This window comes from Antedon mediterranea, chromosome 2 (assembly GCF_964355755.1).
Source record: "Antedon mediterranea chromosome 2, ecAntMedi1.1, whole genome shotgun sequence".
NCBI lineage: Eukaryota > Metazoa > Echinodermata > Crinoidea > Comatulida > Antedonidae > Antedon > Antedon mediterranea.
The window spans coordinates 8,529,690-8,551,871 of record NC_092671.1 but is presented as its reverse complement, the minus strand read 5'-3'; the positions used below and the strand labels follow the sequence as shown (position 1 = coordinate 8,551,871).

The window sequence follows — 22,182 nt, the reverse complement described above, 5'->3', positions numbered from 1 at the left end:
CAGCAGTTATATTTTCTGTGTTTTGATTACTGTTTGTTTAAAAAAAAAAACATTATTAATTTACCTATTTGGCCTATACCTTCTGCAAAAAAGACACTACACACAACGTGAGAGGGCGCTTTCATGTAAAATCTGAAGGAGAATTGAGCGAAAGAGGTGCACAAAGACTCGCAATAAAAGGACAAAATAACAGGTAATAAACGCATTATATACTTATTAAAGTGCTATTCAGACAATTATGTAAATACGTGTTGTTATATTAGGTTGTTTAAAATAGATTTATTAACATTTATTTGTTGATTTTCTATAAAATAGCTAGGCTAGTTTCTTGGCTGCACAACTGACCTAACAACTAGAACTGCAAATTTAATTGTCTGTCTCAAGATAGGAGGCGCGAGCGTTCTTCCAACAAAAAATAGTAGGCCTAGGCTAGGCGCACCAGGCTGCGATTTTTTTTGCCGTACGAGAGTTCCTCCATCGGTTCGTTTCGGACTCAATCGACTCTCTTCGGTATTCGGTAAAGTCAGCTCACTGATGCGTGACAACATAATAGTAGGGCGGCCAATGCGAGCTTTTTCATCATGGGGGGTCATTTTCTGTTAATAGCAGGCAACCATGTGGAATATATCCCTTATGGGATGACAAAAAAAGATAGGGGTGGATGCCTCTCTCAAATTTCAGGTCAAAGGTCATTTTCAAGGTTATAAGGTCAAATATGGTAAAATAGAGGTTTAAGCTGTTTTCAACAACATAATCATATAAGCTAATTAAAAGAAATGTAACCATTATTGACATATTGCTGTAGATGGTGAAGTTCATCAATTTTTCAACTTACAAGTTTAAAGGTCATTTTCAAGGTCATAAGGTCAAATAGAGCACAGACCTGTTAATTATCGGTATTAATAATTGAAATAAATATAATTTTCATGATAGCCTGGAGCTGATGGTTATAGTGTGGTGTCAAAAAGACCAGAATTGTACTGGGAAGATTTTAAACTTTATGAGTCACTCCTGGAAGGTGTTCAAGGAATGGAGAGGATGAGTCCTAGAGTATCAATATAACCGAAATTGGAGGCCTACTGGAATGTCTTAAATTTCATTTAAAAACGGTCACAGAGGGTTTGTGGGTTGGGAGTAATGGGCGGCAAGTGCAAATGCCAATATTCTAAATTTTTCTGGGATGGAAGGAGGTAACGCTCGGAGGTGGGTATTTCTTCAAGCACTGATTTATAATGCCTACTGGCCATCTGGGTAACGGCAAACGATTGAATCACAACCACATGCATGCTTTCGGTAACAACTTCATCTGGCTCTTTAGTTTACATACACATGTAACAAGTTCCAAACTGACAACTGGGTTAGGGGCTTACGACCCGATTCATTTAGGCCACATACTGATCTCTACCTGATAGTTGGCTCGTATGTTTAGGTTCTATGATGGCTGTATTCACCATAGTGTTTTCCGAAGTAGAAATACAGTACTTAAATATTTATTGAGTGAAGTGAAATACTTAATATTTAAGGGAAATATATATCACTAGTATTAATGGTATATGGTCACTGAGTCTAGATGGAGGTAGCACCAAAGAATAGTCTGTTATTATACAGTTATCTGCTCAAAAGTACCATATATTTTGCAATATTAAACTTTAGAAGTGTACACTGTACGTGGAAAGTCTTAATCTTAATCAATTCCATTTACAAGGAGTGGATGCGTTACAAATGATTTCCCATAACCAGCAAATAATGACGTGCTGCAACCTGTAATGGCATGGAAGCTGGTTACAGTAGATTATTCTTAATAGGTTTTCAACCACTTTATTGTTCACTATACCAGACATCGTCCATAATTTTGTAGGCTACTGTTACAAAGTGCATATCATTAATTAACATCAACTTTCGTATAATTGGCAAGCTCTTTGTTATTGACATAAAGAATTTCTAAAAAGTTTGTGATATTTGTTCTCCTCCAAACCGATGAGTGTGGCCCAAAACACGTACGGAAGTACAGATTAGTACATTGGGACTATCCTTTCAATCGTGTCACTGCTTTTATCCACCCCTTTCCAATGTAATGATCAAATACAACAAAATGACGAAATATCTAGGTAACTTGCATAAATACTTGCATTGTCACCAAATGTTTACAGCCATGTTTACTGCATCCTTTAGTGCATGACCATCATGTCTTTACTGTAAGTTTTCTTCCGGAACATCTGTGGGTATTTCAACGCCATCAAGATATGTGAAGTCATTTTGGTTAAAGATATTAAAATTGGGCTATGATCATACTCCAATGGTTGATCAGCAGATTTTCTGTCAGTTTTTATATACTTTATCGAAACAGTTGCCTTATAGATTTCCGCAAAGATTTAAAGCGATGCTTTCTCAGTGGCTCATGAAGTTTTAAGTTCTACTGTTTTTTTTCTTTCAATAAGTTGTTACTTTAAATATAAGATCTTATCATCTGTCAGTTCGAAAGAATATTGGGTATTATGTGTGATTCGTGATCAGTCTGACCATGTCATGCAGAACCTATCAATGAATTACAGCGTTTCTTGTTATACCAATGATTCTATTTTGAATTGATCAATCATCCACTCAGTGTTTAGAATATTTGGTTCTGAAACTTGTTTACCCTTTTAACCTCATTTCTACAACGAATCCAATCGGTTTTTAAATGTGTTGGTGGTTTCAGAAATGACGACTTTGGTTGGCAAACTATTCAAATATATAATTACTAATTGTGAAAAAGTGGATCTCCTATCAGTCCTTTGTGAAATTTAGGTTTAAAAAGTCTAAGCTGGTGTCCTCGTGTATTTCTGCTTAGATTGCATCTCATTTGAAGGAAGTTTTCCTTGGCTACACCCTCGAAATCTTTTGAAAATTTTCAATCAAGTCACCACCATACAGGGTTGTTAGGCCAAGAAACTTTAAACGATCTTCATATGAATAAGAATGGATAGCTGGAATTTGATTTGTCGCATGACGTTGTCCTCTTCAAGTGCGTTTATGTCTTTTTGGAGAAATGGATTTCATACCTGGACACAGTACGTAACGTAATGTTTGTAAATAACGTTAAAACCGTCTTTATCTATAAAGGACTTCTTAATTACTTAAGGAGTTTTGTATTTGTTATCACCGTCAGCCATGATAGCATAGATGCGAAGGCCTCAAGACGAAGTCCCCAATTACCACTCCTTCCAACCTTGATGAAGTCCAATAGTTAGGGTTTTTGAAAACAAAGACTCGATACCCAGGTTTCTCTTTCGAGATTTCTTGAAACAACAAACTTCAATAAAAACTTGTATCATTGAAATAATGAAAAAATGTTTAAATAATTACATTATAGGGGGTCTCTGACCCAAACAAAAACATCTCGTCATTAGGTCATATAGGGGGTCTCTGTTTTCGAAATTTTTCTAAAAACAAATTTCTAAATATTTTACATTATTATAGGTAATATTAATAATTTTTCTAAAAACAAATTTCTAAATATTACTGTATTACATTATTATAAGTAATATTAATATTATAGTAAAAGACCAATCTTTTGGTACATATGGCGTTTCATACATAACACTTGACCTATTTTTTCCGACAAAAATCAAAACGATGACTGGTGGGCAACATAAAAAAGACAAATTTACAACAGACTGGGAAAAGCCTATTAAAAAACTGTGTGTACTTTACAGAAATATGTGAAAACAACATTTTGAGAAAATGACACTTTTATATTTAATTTCCTATGTTTTTATGTGTAAAATTAAATGTTTATCTCATAATTACTATAATATGAAGCATCAGTTGATCTTCAGATATACTTTTTTGGATAGATCTGATGATGTAGATGATTTTCCGTGAATAAAAAAAAATCCTATATTTTGACCTTGCTTGACCTCTTGACCACATAAACTAACCTTAAAACCCAAAACTGAAGATGGCATCCACCCCTATCGTTTTTGTCACCCCACAAAGGATACATTCAACATGGTTGCCTGCTATTAACAAAAAATGCCCCCCAAACTTTTTATAGAGGACTTTTGTGTATTTGGCCTCTCTACTATAATAAAATTTACATTTACAGTACAAACCGCGAGCTTACTTTCACACACAGGCTCTCACAATAGTAAAATGAATCTATAAATACTAGGCCTACTTAGTAATTACATTAACCCTTTCACTGCGGAGCATTATTCCCACCTCTGTGCGTAATGTATATTTAAGAAAAACATGGTATTTTAATAAATTGCAAAAAAATACTAATTGAGATAATTGTATAATTATTTTTGTGGTGTGTGATGGGCAAAGGGTTAGTCTACAGTTAGGTATAAAAAAAATGTAATTTGCATTATTATTGATTACGTCATGTGACGTCATTACAGGTATTTTGGATTTCGTGTTTTTTATCGAATCAATGATAAAAACTATATTTTCTATAAGAAATTCTTATGGAATACGTTTCTCCAACTGGATATTGATAAAGATACGTATAACAAATAAAAATATTAAAAAAAATTGAATTATTTTTATTATTTATAAAAATTATGCACAAATCAAAGTTTTGGGGCAAAATCGTGAAAATAATGACATTTTCCAAAAATTCACTATAGTACAAAACTAACTATTGTTTCAGAATTTTTTTTTTTTGCGTGTAATGTTGTGATAAACACAATGTTGCCCTATTGGGGCTGGTAAATTTTGGTTACTTTCAAAATGGCCGCCATTACGCTACTCAAAACAACTTTCCAAGATAGAATACTATTACAGTATATACACTATACTATATATAATATAACTATAGAGGGCGCATGATTTTCAAGACAATAATACAGCTATAGAGGGCCGTTTTTTTGCTGGAAAATTTTTTTAATGACTTGCAAAAATATTCAAGTTCATCGAACAAATATAGAGGGTGCTATATATTATAGGCAAATACGATTAAATCATTGTTTTGCCCATACCCGGTATTACCGGGTATACGCACTTCAACGACGTTTGTTTATACCCGGTAGTACCGGGTATACGCAGTGAAAGGGTTAAGAACCCAATAGCAATAGCATATTAAAGATACTTAGGTCTACGACCCAATAGTAGGTCGTATCAGATATTATTTTTTGAAGTTGAACGAACGAGATGCTCTTTTTATGGTATTGTAGCTAGCCTATGGCTAGCCAAGCTTTATGCAATGTATTCTGAATTTAAAATGATTTAATGTACAGTAGTAGGAATTCCTACATGCACAGTGTATCTTTTTTATACCTTTTAAAATAATATTATTAAATTAATATTTATATTGTAAGCTGATGGAAATTTTACGTTAAAGATGTACGTATTATCCCTAATCATGAAAAATAAAGATTTCAAACTTTTAATAATAGGCCATTTTGGAGTTTTCATAGTTCATACACATTTATTCAGTTATTATTATGACAACAACAACTGGGGCCCGCACTAGAAGCATAAGCTTGTCTCATGAGGGCCCCTAAAAAACAAGTATGCAGAAATACATAAAAGAAAAAGCATGATAAAACAATAAACAAAATATAAGTCAAAAACGAAGGAGAAAAAATATAGAGCATAACAAAAGTATGTTGTTTAAATGGCTAATAGGTAGCGTTTTACAGATTTTTAAAGAGTAATTAAAGATACAGAAAGTTTTATTTTAACAGGGAGATCGTTCCATAGTTTTAATTAAGTTATAGGCCTACAACTAATATTATTGTTTATTATGTGTATGTAATTTGGAAAATCATAAAAAATACATGCAAAGTAAAAAATATTAAATTTTACGGTACTGACACGACTACAAATACATTTAATAATAACAAATTTTCCAGGAAGCTTATATGTGATACTATCATCTTATCAAGAAGATCGGTTTTCTGTATTCCATATTCTTGATTTTATTTTTTTTATTATGGTTTCTGAAATTAATTTTACAAAAAATTTGTTCATTTTAATTCAAAATTTCCACCGCCCAAGATATCAATAATTATTAAATTAACACAATATTAAACGCTTTATAAGCAAGCATGTGTTTCTATACATTACAACTTACAAGAATACATGTTACTACTACTACAGGCCTACTATGTAATGTATACAATTTTTCAAATGTTTACACTTAAAAACCTGAAGAAAATTGTAATTTTCTTGATAAAAATATCTGTTAGTGTTACTGCCTATACAGTATTATATTATTACAATTTTAGGCCTATTATTATTATTACAATGAGGTTCAGTACTACTATTAATATTTATTATTATATTTACAGTGAGTATAGTATAGGCCTAGGCCTAGTAGTAGTATGTATAAATCTGTCACTCGTGCAAAAAAGCTGCTCACGTTTTGTGTCTTGTGGTTGCTGTCTGTCACGCATCAGTGAGCATTGGTGGCTTACCGAAGAGTCGATTGAGTCCGAAACGAACCGATGGAGGAACTCTCGTACGGAAAAAAAAATCGCCACCAGGCTTGACGTTTGGCTGCATGTTTTTAGTATGGAACACCAGGCGTGGTTGCATATTAATTATTACGTGCCCTCCGTGGTATACATTATTCCATTCGAAAAATTAATAGTGCACTTGTTGCATTACTAATACTATGTTAATTTTACAATTACAAATTGTATAATTATGTTTGATCCATGATATATTTAATAAATACACCTTCCCTACAATTTATTATTATTATTTATTCAGGCAAAAGATACATTTTACAAAATAATAATATATATAATATAAATCAACAAATTAAACAAACACAACGCAAAAGAAAATATAAAATCATAGTCATTAGCTGCCAGGAAAGCACAAAAGCAGCCTAAGCCACTGTCACCCATTAGGTGTGTACCTCCAACCAGTGACGTTTTGTAAAAATAATACATATACTGTACTGTATATTATTACTTTAAAAACATTAAACCAGGTCATTCCTTGTCTTAAATGTATGTTTTTATGGTAAATTATGATAAAAAGTGATACAAGTTGGGGAAAACCTGGTATTTTCGCTGAAAAGTTAGGAATCTTCCATTTGTTTTGGCCTTGTGATCGATCGAAAAGTGAGTGAATTACAGAAGAAAAACAAAACTTGATATAAATAATATCAATCCGGGCGCAATGCATTTTGAGATTTATAGCGGGGCCGCTATAATTATTCGAATCGACTTATTTTTAATTTAACCATTTAAAGACGAAAAAAGTTATCGCAATAGGACCATATAGTATTATTTTTACATTAAATATAGTTTGTGATCTTAAATTAGATTCCTCATAGTAATATAGGTCTAATAATATATTGCTAATATGTCTTCACAAACCGTGAATACTGTAAGGCCAGGAAATTTAAGGACCATGATCAACTGTTCTGATAGAAAACTTTTTTGATGGCCTCGTTTTTTTTCCTTTCAGGGTACAGTAGCTGAATGCCAGTAAGATGGACATAAAAATAGAAAATGAAGATGATAGCTATGCAGAATATCAATCGACTTCTTGCAGTATGGATAACCAACATGTCGAACCAGAAAGCGACTCAAATACTTCCAGGATGCACCAACAGCTACTAGGACTTGGTTGTAACATATCAATTAATAACATGTTGGAAATAAAAAAAGAATGTGAAAATACAATGTCAGAGAATGAAAGTAATGAAGAGGCAATTGAGGATCCAGCACACTCGCTTATTGATATAGAAGGGAAGATTATTCGAATAAAAACTGAACCTGTAGACGATACAGATGAAAACACTTGGGGACAATTTGTGACTGTCAACAATGAAGAACCACAAAAAATTACAAGTCTCAAAAGAAAGAATAAACGATGTTCTAAAACTGGACAAGACGGAGCAACTGCAACGAAGAAAAAAAAAATCTTGTCAGAAATTAACACGTATAGGAAAAAATCAAGAGGAAATAAGAAAGACAATAACAAAGACAAGAAGGAAGAAATGGACTATAGAAATAGATCTAGTCCATTATTAAACATAGGTAATCAACTGCCTAGATGGAAAAACATTGCGTCTGAATTTAAATTCAATGATGTAAAAGTAGCAGAAGGATTAATAGATTGGTAGGTTCCAAGTTGGTTGGGTTATAATGTTTACATTTTTTTAAATGGCCAGTTTCCTAGGCCATCGTGGGAGGTTTGTATTGTCTCTCTAATAGGCCATTTTGATTTCTGAATTTGAGTCAAGTGGAGGTGCCAACAACCATACTGTACATGCTCAACGCTCTCCTTGATCATGGTACTGGATCAAGTAAAACTTGAATCTTCTTGAATAAGGACTTGAAATCTGTGCAAGTATTAACACTGTTTATAACCTGTACGTTGTCCTATACCAACAAGCACAAATGTGCGATACTCGGGGTACAGCAAAAGAAGCTGTAATGACACACTCAATAGTGTCGGATGGAAGAAGAGGAGAAGATGAGAGAGTCCTAGAGTACCCCAAGTAAAAAGCATTATATTAATTATTAAATAATTTTTAATCAATATTTTTTTTCTATATAGTTATTACTATGTGAAACGAGGCGATGCTGCAAAAGCAATGTTTGGTGAACAGTATAAAAGGTGGCTGAAAGTTAGGAAAAATCTAAATTTTAACACACATGAAGAGTTAACAGAATTTCTGTTAAACTCGTAAGTATAGCTATAAAAAGAATTTTATATAAATTTGTAAATAAAAGTACAATTTTTGTAATATATTGTATGAAGTTTTGCATTGCAAAATCAATATGTTGATATAAAATTCTGTAATATTCACAACTTTTGAAGTTGGATGCTAAGGCCTTGTTTGTTTTATTTTCACCAATATGTGTTGCCTATATGCTGTGATTCTGTATCTGGAAAATGAGGAAATGTAGATTAGGCCCTCTACAGTATGGACTCACAACAACTAGCAACTAGCAAGATCAGAGCATCTACATCAGTGATCTACTCTTTTTGAGTAATGTATCATGTTCTTTAACATGTATACATCCCATTCTTAGAATGAGGCAATTCGAGTAAAGGATACAATGAATATAGCACAGACCGAAACTTGAACTCATGCCTTTCACTTGATACTATAGTCATCACTCTAATAATACATTTATTATTATTTCAGTTATTATTCCAAGATGTGTAAAACGCAGCAAACACCTGAAGAATCGTAAGTTTCATGAAATAGTTTTAGGACACAAGAATCTAATATTAAGATTTCTGTTTGATTTTATAAATCTTTTGTAATCTAAGTGTGAATATAGAAATACATTGCATCAGAGAATGAATCAACAAAAGCTATCAAACCAGAAGTATTAAAAAGATGTTGGAGTCATGTCATACAGTCTATTAATAGGCAAATATTGCTAATTTATTTATTTAATTAATTTCAGTATCACTACCACTTCAAACCAGAAAACAACTAAAGAAAGGTAATATATTTTAGGCTTTAAACTTACTTGCTAATTAAATGATGTATAACAGTATGAACCAACTACATAATGATGTTTTAGTTAGAGGGGGCCTAATTACTGATTACTATAGAGCTGCAGAGTTTTTTGTTTTTTTATTCACACCAATCAGAACGAGTGTTGATGTTGCGTTGTGTGAAACACTCGTTTGGAAAGAGCTGAAGTCACATTATGAGACACTGCAATTTTAATAACGGATTACATGGTTTCCCATCAATATTTATATTTGCCGTAATCTTATGTAAAATATGACTGCCATGGTTACGATTGTAATTATATCCATTAATGTAGTGAACATATTAATTTAGTGTATAGTAATTCTATTTTATTTTTTTTTGTAGTGATTCAACTCCTAGTACATCAACCAGTAGACAGTCAGAGTAAGATTTATTTTCCTTATATAAAGTGTTACTAATACTCTTTCCACATCTGCGTTAATTGTTACAACTTGTTTAATCTCTCAATTTATTACACACTTTCATACACACATACGCAAACCCTGAGAAATCTCTGGAGAAAGTATTGTCATTCCATAGTTGGGGGCGCTATTTAATTATTAGTGTACTGTGGTCAGTTAAAATAATTCCAGGGCAACACATGCAAAGTACAACATCTCAGAAGAAAAGAACAGGCCTCTCGTCGGCATGAACATTGTATTCACTCTTTGCAAACATGGTTACAAGTTGTTACATTATACAGATGTAAAAAATGGTATTAGTATAAAAATATAGTTATTAGCTGTTTGTTTTTTCATATTAGTGCAATCATGTATAAACTAATTAAATTTTCTCAGGGTCCATTCATTCAGTCTGAAGGAACTTCATGATTGTAATGTGGTTTATAATGAGAATGTCACTAAAATCAGAATAACTCTTTGTCTTTCATTTACCTGCTTGTTCAAACTGTACAGGCTTGCTTTGTATTGTAGACATTTAAACAAATGACATCATTTTAATTCTGTTGAAAACTCACTACACAAGTACAAGTACTGTACACTATATTTTTAAATTTTAAGTTTTAACAATCCAATAATACAAATGTGATTTTAAATAGTACTGTATACTCTTAAATGTAGCTTGTAATGTACAGTAGTGATAAATGAATGACACTTGGTCGTTCTACAACTTTTTATTTTATCATGTCTCTCAGTGAAATTAATTAAACCAAGGTTGCATTTTGATGTATATCATTTGAATAACACAATTTAGATTGACGAAAAGTACTGTATTTAGAGATCAATATGTTGCATCACTTTAACACTATATCAACAGATAAACACAAGATAAATAATATTTTATCTCATTTTTAAAAGTGTGTATAGTGCAAAGGTTTTTTGTTAGCTGTATTGATTGGAGCTAGAAAAATTGACAATGTTGACCTAATCCGTCGCGTCGTCAGTAACCGCGTTATAACAACACATGTCGGCACAAAACAAACAACCTACCTATGATCAATAACAGAACGTCCTGTAATTTGATTCTAAACTAGGCCTAGCCTAACAAACATGGCGAAGAAGGAGGCTGCTACATGGTCAGATGATGAAACTCATCACCTTATAGATATTTGGAGTGAGTCTGAAATAAAAAATGAATTAACATCCAACAAAAATACAAAAGATGTTTGGAACAAAATTCGCTTAAGGTTGGTTGAGCTTGGACACACTGAGAGACCTGAAATTGAAATTCGCTCTAAAATCAAGAACTTACTACAAATGTACAGAGGGCCTTTCTTCACTATAAATCGCCAATTCAGCACCAGAATCCACGAATTGATGGTGGACTCATCAGCCAAAGAAATTGCTTTGTTAGAAGAAAACTTAGGTAAGTTGACCTAATGGGAAAAAACTATAGTATTAGGTGACATTTGGCATTTGTATGCTTCATTAGGGAAGTAGTGACAGTGACACTGACATAATCTGAAACCTAGTGATGAACATACATTAGTACTTGCAGGCTGAAAACAATTTTGGTTTAGGGTTGGCCTTATAGTTAATTACAGATTTCAAAGTAAAGACGTATATTGAAACAGTGGAATATATTGTATTGTTAGGCATATTACTGTGCAGTAGATGTGATTATTACAGGGAGTTGAATTTTATTCTGATTATTACAGGGAGTTGAATTTTATTCTGATTATTAGTTGTTCTTAAGAAAGAAATATGTTTGATTAGTTTGAGCATCTATTGAAGCTAATATTTCTGGTTTTTCTAGAAGAAACACTTACTGAACAAAAAGATAATGATGAAAGTACAGAATGTGAAGTAATAGAAGATGATAACGGTACAGAAGTTCAGAATACAAGCAAAAATGGTAATCAGTGTGAAACTAGCGCCATAATTGCAAAAGAAGTACAAGCTTTATTTTTAAGTAAAGCTGATGACAATATTGATGAGGATAATGCTAACTTAATTTCAAAAAGAAAAATGACTTCCTACTGGACAGATTTTGAAATCAATGACCTCATTGAAATCTGGAGCCAACCTGAAATAAGGAGTATAACTGAATCAAGTAAAAATGTTAGTAAACAATTTGTTTGGGCTGAAATTGCACAAAGGTTATCTTCAAGATGTCATAATAAGACCTGGAAGCAAGTCAAGCAAAAAGTTAAAGACCTGAGGGCAGCATACAAGATTTGTCATTATTCTGGTCCACGTTCAGAAACTGAAGTCTTGAAGGTATTTCCATTTTATCACAAAATTCAAAATTTAATGAAGAAGTCCCTCTCGGATGTACTTGGTAACAGCTCATTAGAAGAAAATATCAAGAGTCTGGTACAAGATGATGACGACGATGGTAAGTTTTTAATTTTCTATATCGTTTTGTTAATTACTCGTAATTTTAAACTCTGATCTTTTATTATCCTTCACAAATAAAATGAGTTCTTGGCAATATTATGAAATACTGTGTTATTTAATATTTACATTAGTTTTATATTTTTTGACGCAGATTCTTGTATTCTAAGTGATGAAGAAAGTTTCCTCGATGAGGACGAACAACAATCGGATACAGATAATGAGTTTGATAGATTGAGAAGAAACACAAACATTGAGAGCGCAAGCTTTGTTACGCAGCGTCAAGATGAAGCACCATTAGCCAATAAGGACCAACTTGAAAGAAGATCTTTAAATAAAAAGAGAAGGGCGTCAAGGTGGTCAGATACCGAAACCTATAATCTGATAGAAATTTGGAGTGAACCTAAAATAAGGAGGGTAATTGAATCCCATCGAAAGAGCAGTAAAAAGTGGGCCTGGAATGAAATTGCCAAGCGGTTGACTTGCAGTCCTCATAAGCGAACATGGATGCAAGTTCAGGTTAAAATTAAAGGTTTGAGACAATCCTTTAGGCTCTGTAATGAGAATCCGAAATCAGAATTTGAAATTATGAGGGTGTTTCCATTTTATTACAAACTCCAAGAATTATTTAAGCAATCATCATCGGATGTTCTGGATAACACCGGAACTGCTGTAGAAGAAGAAGGTATTGTTTTTTTTTAATCTATTTTTATTTAGTGTAACTATTGTTTTATTTAATTTACAATAGTAGCCTTGGTAACCAATGATTGACCAATGATTATTGATTTAGTTATCCAGATTTACTATCTTCTTAAATGTCTTAAATCAAAAATAAAAACAGAACTGCAGCTTTTGTTTTATTTATAATTTTTTAATGTTAATTTATATTTGTATATTTGCAACATTTACCATATAATTTCAGATTTTGAAGATATTGTGAGTGATGAAGAATTTGGCCAAGATGAAGATGAAACATTTGATCAGCATCCAGAGATTGAGCAACCATTTGATAATAGCGAGATTGAAGAGCAGCTATTGACTGATTCGAGTGTAGTGGAGTCTACTCATAAAAGAAAACGAGATATCAATTGGAGAGATACTGAAATCAATCACCTTATAGACGTCTGGAGTGAACCAGATATAAAACACATTACAGAGTCAACTCATAAAAACAAAACAAAGGCTTGGGCTGAAATGGCCAAAAGGTTAGGAGATCGTGGTCCTTATATTAGAAACTGGATTCAGATCCAGCACAAAGTAAAAGACCTGAGGAGATTATACAAGCTATATCAGGATAGACCAGAAGCTGAAATTGTGAAAGTTTTTCCATTTTACTTCAAAATGAAAGAGTTGATAAAGAAGCCTTTAGCAGATGTATCGGACAGCATAAAAGACAATGCCAATACTTCAATGAATGATGGTAGGTTGTGTTCCGGAATTTGTAAAGTATATTGTTTTTGTGTGCTTTGTTTGACAGAAAGCACTACTGTAGATAAGTTGTATTATTGTAATAAATAAATCAAAATTAAATTGTGATTTCAGCTTTAAGTGATGAAGACAGTTATCCATATCAGGAGGATGATATTTTGGATGAAAATGAAGAGATTGATAGTGAAGTGATCCTTTTAGATTGTAAACAGTTAAGTCCGCAGTTACACCAGAATGATGTTAACCAACTTGAAAGTAGTAAAATGAAAGAAGATCTCTCAAAACAGAAGAGAGTCAATTGGACAGAAAAAGAAGTGCACCTTCTTTTAGACATTTGGTGTGAACCTGATATCAAAAGAGTAATAGAATCAAATGAAGCAAAGAAAGGTACATTTGTTAAAATTGCAAGACGGTTGGCAGACTGTGGTCCTTATGATAGAAATTGGATTCAGATTCAGCGTAAAATAAAAGATCTAAGAAGAACGTTCAAGGTTTTCAGTGAAGCTGGTCCACCATCGGAAGTTGAAATCTTTAGAACGTTTCCATTTTACTACAAAATGAAAGGTTTAATGAAATTCTCTTCAGATGTTCCTGACAATGTTGATACTTTCATTGAAGATGATAGTAAGTTTCTTTTTATGTTCTGTACATGTTTGTAATATTAAAACTGACTAGCTAATTACCTTTGTTCTTAAAAACAAAAAAAATCTAAACATTTTTGAAACATTTACTAAATCATCATACTTTTATTAGTTATTAGTCTTTAAAGGGCAAGCTAAATAGATGGGTGAGGGCAGTAATCAACCTCTGACTGTGGTATTAACATTGAGGGTGTTCCAAATTTTTTTTGGAATCTAAAACAAAATGTGTACCACCACATAACAAAACTACAATTAAATTATGATTTCAGGTTTAGAGCACTCTCACATCTTAAGTGATGAAGAAAATTATCAGGGCGGAGACGAAGAAGTTTTTGATGAAAATGAAGAGCTTGAAAATGAAAAGCTTTTAGATAGTAAACAGCTACTTGACAAACAGCAGGAAAATACTGAACCAGACAATAAAGAAGAAAATCAGGAAGATCAAATTGTGGATGAAAGTAATGAGATGAGAGAAGATGATTCAAAGACTTCAAAACAAAAACGAATTCTTTGGACAGAAAAAGAAGTCAACCACCTTTTAAACATTTGGTGTGAACCAGAAATCAAAAGGGTAATAGACTCACATGAAACAAAGAAAGGTACCTTTGTTGAAATTGCTAGACGGTTGGCAGACTGTGGTCCTTATGATAGAAATTGGATTCAGATTCAGCGCAAAATAAAAGATCTAAGAAGAGCGTACAAGGTTTTCAATGATGCTGGTCCACCATCGGAAGTTGAAATCTTTAGAACTTTTCCATTTTACTACAAAATGAAAGGTTTAATAAAACCATACTCTTCATATTTTCCGGAGAATGTTGATGAGTCAGTTGGAGATGATAGTAAGTATATTTTCTATTTCATCACCTGACGTATTTGTACCATTTGTATATATCCAAAAACCTCACAGAACCAGGCATTTGTAACAAAAATTATTTTCTAATTTTGAAAATTTAACTATGGGTTAGAGGTAAGCAATTAATGCTTTTGTAGTATAACAATGTCTTGTTTTTTATAGAAGTAGGTTTTGAGCTTTCCTTTGTACTCAGTGATGAAGTGAGTTCTCAATATCCTAACGATGGAGAAGTTTTTGATGAAATAAAGGAGTTTGATGATATTGAAGAGCAGATTATGTGTAGTAAATCACTTGATAACAGAAACCAACATACCACCATGCAACCTAATAGCAAAGAAGAGGAGAAAAATGACAATAAGTGGCAACATATGAGAGAACATGGAAACATTCAGCAAAATTGGGTCAATGAAAATAAAAATGAAGCTGAAGAGATGAATAGAAACCAAATGGAAACTAAGCAAGATCAAACTTTAAATAGAAGAAGAGCATTCAATTGGGCAGATATAGAAGTCTACCATCTTTTAGACATTTGGGCTCAACCTGAAATCAAAAGTGTATTAGACTCGCATAAAACTAAGAAGGGTACATTTGTTGAAATGGCAAGACGGTTGGCAGAATGCGGTCCTTTTTATAGAAATTGGATTCAGATTCAGCGTAAAATAAAAGATCTGAAGAGAGCATACAAGGTTTTTAATGATACTGGTCCACCGTCAGAAACAGACGTCTTGGCAACATTTCCATTTTACTATAAAATGAAGGAACTATTAAATTCTTCGCTAGACAACTCATTAGAGGAAAATGTCAGTAGTTCTTTTAAAGATGAGGGTATGTTTAAAAAACCTTTATTGTTCATGTTACCAATACTTGCTGTTGAATTATGTTATTTATAAACTTTGCCATCTCAAAAGTATTTATTTAGTTGAAATATATAGCTTATGAACATCTAATTATTTGTATGATATTTTGTTTCTGTTTTTTAATAGATTTTCAAAAAAATAAACAAAAATCTGTCAACATACAGCAACATGGGAAAATACAAGAGAAAGATCAGCAACATATGTTTTGCCAGCAATTTAATGTAGATGAAAACGAGGAAGGACATTTCAGTTTACAGAAACAAGACATTCAGCAGTTTCTAAACTTACAACCAGAAAACAAACTTGAAAACTTTCAACATGGCAGCAAAGATCAACCGTTATTGTTGCAGCAACTTGGACATAACAACACCAAACCTGGTAACAAACAAAATGTATCAAGAGAGGGTGAGAAAGAATCTATTGTTCTTAGAAGTCTCCTAGAAAGGTCTAAGCAGCAATTTCAAGATAACAAAGGTTAATTAATTTTTTCTTAAATATTTGTTTACAATTGCACTTGATTAAAACTACTTTTGAAATTATTCAAAATACTTTTGAAATTAGTATTATTAACATTCTGCTTAATTAAACTGTATTTATTTTCATTTATTTTAGATGAAAAAAGAGAGAAAGAAACTCTTTTGTCAGAAAAGTCATTTCTAATTTTGACTAGAAAAATGGATGGGATAGCTTGGAGAAATACTAGAACATTTACGTCTTCAGCAAGCAAAAGAAGGCAAGAAAAGAGGCTAGAGAAAGCAGAAGAAAGGTATATGACTGGCTTATTGGATTTTATGAAACAAGATTTAGAAGATAAAAGGCTTGCCGAGGAGCGGAGATCTAAAGAATTTCAAACAATGTTAGCAGCTTTAAGAAGAAACTTTGATCCAAATATGTGCACAAGTAACAAGGATGGAAATACTAATAGCTGATTTAATAATGTATTCTAATTTACTGTAGTAACATTGTGATATTACAAGTACTAACTTCCTTTAAAAAGGGAAGTAGGTAAGTTTGGGTTCGATCGTACGTACTTACTTTTTAAAAAGAATATTACCTTGTGTACTGCAAAACTTATTATCAATATTCTAATACTATATAATTAATAACACATTGTTCCAGTAGATGTAGATTGAACAATGCAATTTGGCCAGAGTAGGCCCTCCAGCAGAGACACATTATTTTATACCCTAATTGTTGATATATATTTAAAACATTTTCAGTGTGATCATCATTATAATAAAATCTGCATTGTATGTCTATAATATAGGTATACAATGTAAAATATACAATTTTGTGAAATATATAATTTCGCAAAATAATGGTTTGAAGACCATATATATATAATACCCCTTTCACACCAAAAGCAAAACTCCGGAGACACCCCGGAGTTGACGCCCCGCTGTTTGGTGTGAAAGGTAAAATCAAGCAACTCCGGAGTTTAAAACTGCGGGGTTGAACAGCTGAACATTCTCCGGAGAGCGAACTGCGGGGACACCCCGGTGTTTTGGTGTGAAAGGTACCAACATCAAATCCGGAGTGTTTCGGGTCAAAAGGTCATCCTCACACGATCACTCATTGCTTTAGTTTTATTTCAAAATACTTTAAATATTTGTACAAAATATATAGCGGGTCTAGAAAATAATATGTAGTATCAATAAAACATTATATTACTTCTGAGACTTTGAAAGTAATTTTTAAATTTAAAATATTATTAATTAAAATGATTCTAACGATCGTCGCTATGTAAACAAACAAACTAGAGGGCGACATTTACAATTTTATTTTATGAACCCTGGTGTTGCTAGGTTGGTGTGAAAGGGTATCTCCGGAGTTTCTCGACGTTTTGAATGGTCATAAACCCCGGGGTGTCTCCGGAGACACTCCGGAGTTTTGGTGTGAAAGGGGTATTATACTCTATATGGGCGTCAAACCGTTATTTTGTGATTTTGTGTTGTACAGAAAATCCACTGCTTTATTTGAAATAATCATGAAATGTTAAAGATGTATTGTCCCCCAAAAACATGAAAAATAAAGATTAATTAAATCAGACTTTGAATATGTTATTTTGTAGTTTTAATAAAGTTAATCACTTCCATAGAAAATTAAATGAAAAAAAATCATGTTTTCACTTATAAAATGACAAAATAAATGGTAAATTTCAACCAAAAATCCATTGGCTGGCAACCAATTTGATCATATTTTGCTCTAAATTACATTTTTTTTTCAGGTAAATACATTTTTTTTTTAGATCCAATTTTTCGTCAAAGTGGATAACTATTATGTTGCACTAAAATGGAATATTCAACAACAAATTTTGTTAGAATTATTTTTTCAGGGGGACAATACATCTTTAACATTATAGATTGAAGAAAAATGCAGCCTCATTGTAATTCGAATCAGTAAAATATGTGTTAATTCTACATTAAATTAAAGGATTTATTTATTTAATGTATATTTGATTATTTGTTATGCGTTTCCATTTTTTGCATGTCTGAAATGTCCATATGCCATTGCTGGCGAAATAAAACAATGACGTTACTGTAGCTCATCAAAATATATGGTTTACATCGGTATGGATTGTGTTGTGTATCAAGGCATTTAATTTAGTTTTCAGCTAATCAAATGGTCGATGGCACGTTTGTGGAGTTTATCAGTTAGTATCAAGGCATTTTATACGTTGTATTTAATATTTTCTAGGGTTGACGTTGATACATTCTATGACATATTAAAATGTGCATCCTGTGGTGGTGAATGGTTGAATGAAAAAAAATTCAAGGAACATGTTGCCATATGTAACCGCAGTCGAATGGTGGTTAACAAAGAAGAAGTACTAGTATTAAATGCAAATGACTTTTAAGAACTTTGTGGTGAAACTCTTTGTTTTTTAAAATGAACACGAAACACAACAATTTGTTCAAATGTGGTAAATGTAAGATGACATTCGGAGAGAAATCGGTATTTGATATTCACATGGAAATACACCAGAACAAATATAACCCCCAGACGTGCATGCCTTTTAATCGGTTGCGATGTAATATGGTACACCTAACGGTGGTACTTCCAAAGAAACATCGAAGAAGGAAGACATAACAATTCGCAATTTATGTTTTCACTCAAATGTTCTGTTTCTTACAGTTACTGTTAAAGTGATTATGATGTAATATGGTAGACCCAATTATTCATGTAAACAATTTAAGTTGGTAAATTATTTTTAAAGATAATTTAACATTATAAAATAAGAATTCTTAAAAAATATCAGTTGTTTCATTGTGCTATGTAGGCTACAATTTCAAATAATCTGACCTTTCTTCACTGGCTCATTTTCATTAAATTTAGTTTTTAAAATAATACAGGAATTACAAACTTATATTACATAATGATTTTACATATTGTTTGAAGTTTTGCATGGCGAAATCAAATGTTGTTATGCGGTACACCACGTATATATAGTTCTGGAAAGAATGTTGAGTTTCTCGACATTTTGATCAATATACTTTGATCCTTCTTAATCTTACTCCTGAGGACGATCAAAGTATATTGATCGGAACGTCGAGAAACTCAACGTTCTTTTCATATATATATATCGTTTAAAAAATAAATGAAATAATTTTCAGTGTATCACCGGGCGGTTTGGAATTTATTTCTATGCCTGTTGTGTTTATATATATATATATATATATATATACCCACAGCATTGTCATTTTTTTCAGTAATTTGCCTTTGGATTTATATATATATATATATAAACGCACTAGGCAAAGAACATTATATATATATATATATATATATATATAAATGTTCAGTTCAATGTAACCGTCTAAAAAGTGCTCAATACGGTAAAGTAAAGCTAAAATATACGTTAAGTCTGGAAAAGAAGTAAAAACTACAGTTCTACAGTTCTCTACAGGCTTGTTTTGTGAGTCGTGCAACTCACTCATCAGGAGACTATAATGAGAACAATCAATTACAACGTTGCTTATAAGCGCATTTACTTGTAGAATTAGCATTTACAGGTGATATGTTTTGGAATGTCAGCTGTTATGTAACAATGCTTTCTTTCTGTGCCGGCAGGCGGACACAAGTTCGTTACGTTTGTTTAATGTCGATAATTCAGGGTGGCGGATGATAAATAATTTCTCTTTGAGGCAGAGGTTGCATTTTTTGTTTGCGCTACTATATGCTTGAGTAGATTGGATATATATATATCCAATCTGCAGACAGTACTGTTTCGAGCTTATTAGATCTCGTCAGTGCAGCTCAGGTTTCGAAATGAAATGTACCGCAGAACTGGCACAATATATAGGCTGAGCCAGGTATGCGGGACATGGTACACTGATTATGAACACAAAGAGTGCACAAGCTCAATGAGATGAAGGGCTAGTGTTGCCCGAAAGCTCTGCTAACTTTTCTGGCTGTTTACTTTATCGTTTTGATTTAGCTTTTCGCTTTTTTTTTTGTATCTCCATTGAGATCCAGCCACTGATACCCACAGCATTGTCATTTTTTTCAGTAATTTGCCTTTGGATTTATATATATATATAATTATATATATATAAACAAATCAGGCAAAGAACATTAATTATATATAAGTACAGTAATGTAAAATATTTACTTTCTGTCTCAGTTGTATTTATTGAATTTGTTATTCAGAAGTTTTGTAACGCTGTTACAAACCATCTCAAATTATGTGTTGTAAGTCTATCCAATTCGTTGAGTGGTGCTGCAACACGTATACTATTGATTGCAAGTGTGCGCACATATTGAACCAAGCAAATAGTTAGCCATCCTCACAAATCATCAAAGTGAGGCAATGGATGTCCAGTAACATGTTATATCTTAATGATGACAGCTGAATTTTTTATTGTGGCGTACCGTCACTATATGCAAAGGCTGATAAATGTCTCTCTTCAAATTGGCAATTTAACCGTAAAACAGTCTAAATCTACCAAGGTTCTTGGAGTCATTTGTAATGGGGTTTAACTCAATTTTCATTAACTAACCAAAGATATCGGGTGTGGCTTGTGTATCAATCATTTTACTCGTTGTATTTGATATTTTCTAGGGATGACGTTGAAAAGGCAGACTACACGTTCAATTGTGCATCCTGTGGTGGTGAATGGCTGAATAGAAAGAAATACAAAAAGCATGTTGCCATATGTAACCGCAGTCGAATGGTGAAACACGTAGTTGAACCTGATTGCGCCATAAATGCAAATGTAGTTACCTATGATGTTCGTGATGATGGTAGGTTGGTTGAAAAGAATCAAAGAAAAATGATTCAACCTCTAGGATTGACTAGAAAAAAAAAAAAGTCACGCCAAGCTAAAGACGCTATACAGAAAAGTTACAAAGCAAAAATATGTAATGAGCATCTCCCTAGTACCTCTAAAAGTTATGTTGATAGTGATAGTGTTGGGCATGACGCTGACACGGGAAGGAGACCTTCCTTGTTCAATTGCGAAAAATGTCGGAAAACGTTTGCCACCGAGAATTCATTGATTGGTCATACTTGCCAAAGTATTAAAACTAAACTTTCTTTTAAACCTTGTCGTTTTTGTACTTCTGCTGGATTTACAAATTCTATAGAACTGCATGATCATATTATAAAGTATCACCCGAAACGGATATTAACCTGTACAATATGTAAGCCTGTTTCGGTTTTCTATCAGCCCGTTCTCTATAAATACCACTTGGAAATGCATGCCAATAAAGATGCAGGAATTTCTTTTGAGTGCGTCGTGTGCAAAAAGTTATTCAAAACAGAGTTTCAGGTAAAATGTCATCAGAATGATGTTCATAAAATGGACAATTTGCCTTTCGACTGTAAAAAATGTGGACATTCATTTCGAATGTTATCAGATCTAGATCATCATCTTGTCACTCATTCTCAATCTGCAAAGGGGAAAAGAAGGGGCTATAAATTTCGCAAAGATCCTAAAACTTGTGACATTTGTGGTAAAACTTGTCTAAGTGCTGGATGTCTTAAAACGCATATGACACGCATGCACATAGATACGACACCTAAAGATTATAAGCATAAGCTGAGATGTTATAGATGCGATGACATTTTCGAAAATAAATCACTGTTAGATATCCATATGAAAACACACAGAGATGCAGTGCCGGAAAAAAACGAGTTAATTTGTTCACTATGTGAAGAAGT

General features: G+C 32.6%; 1 protein-coding gene across 3 annotated transcripts; it reads left to right on the top strand.

Moving 5' to 3' along the window:
• The first annotated feature begins 118 nt into the window (after positions 1-118).
• Positions 119-21,107, top strand: LOC140040271 (uncharacterized). Of its 3 annotated transcripts, none has more exons than XR_011842700.1 (16): positions 119-193; positions 7,411-8,067; positions 8,509-8,637; positions 9,104-9,148; positions 9,372-9,410; positions 9,791-9,829; positions 10,938-11,269; positions 11,660-12,241; positions 12,395-12,925; positions 13,163-13,660; positions 13,783-14,292; positions 14,579-15,148; positions 15,325-15,987; positions 16,146-16,493; positions 16,632-17,024; positions 21,082-21,107. XR_011842700.1 is itself a non-coding variant. In XM_072086071.1 (15 exons), the coding sequence occupies exons 2-15, from the start codon at positions 7,436-7,438 to the stop codon at positions 16,946-16,948; spliced, it is 5,235 nt and encodes a 1,744-aa protein (XP_071942172.1). In that variant the 5' UTR covers positions 119-193; positions 7,411-7,435; the 3' UTR covers positions 16,949-18,109. The 3 variants fall into 3 exon arrangements, 1 of the variants encoding a protein (XP_071942172.1); XR_011842701.1 differs by lacking the exon at positions 21,082-21,107 and adding an exon at positions 18,717-18,806; XM_072086071.1 differs by lacking the exon at positions 21,082-21,107 and having other exon boundaries at positions 16,632-18,109.
• Positions 21,108-22,182: the final 1,075 nt, after the last annotated feature.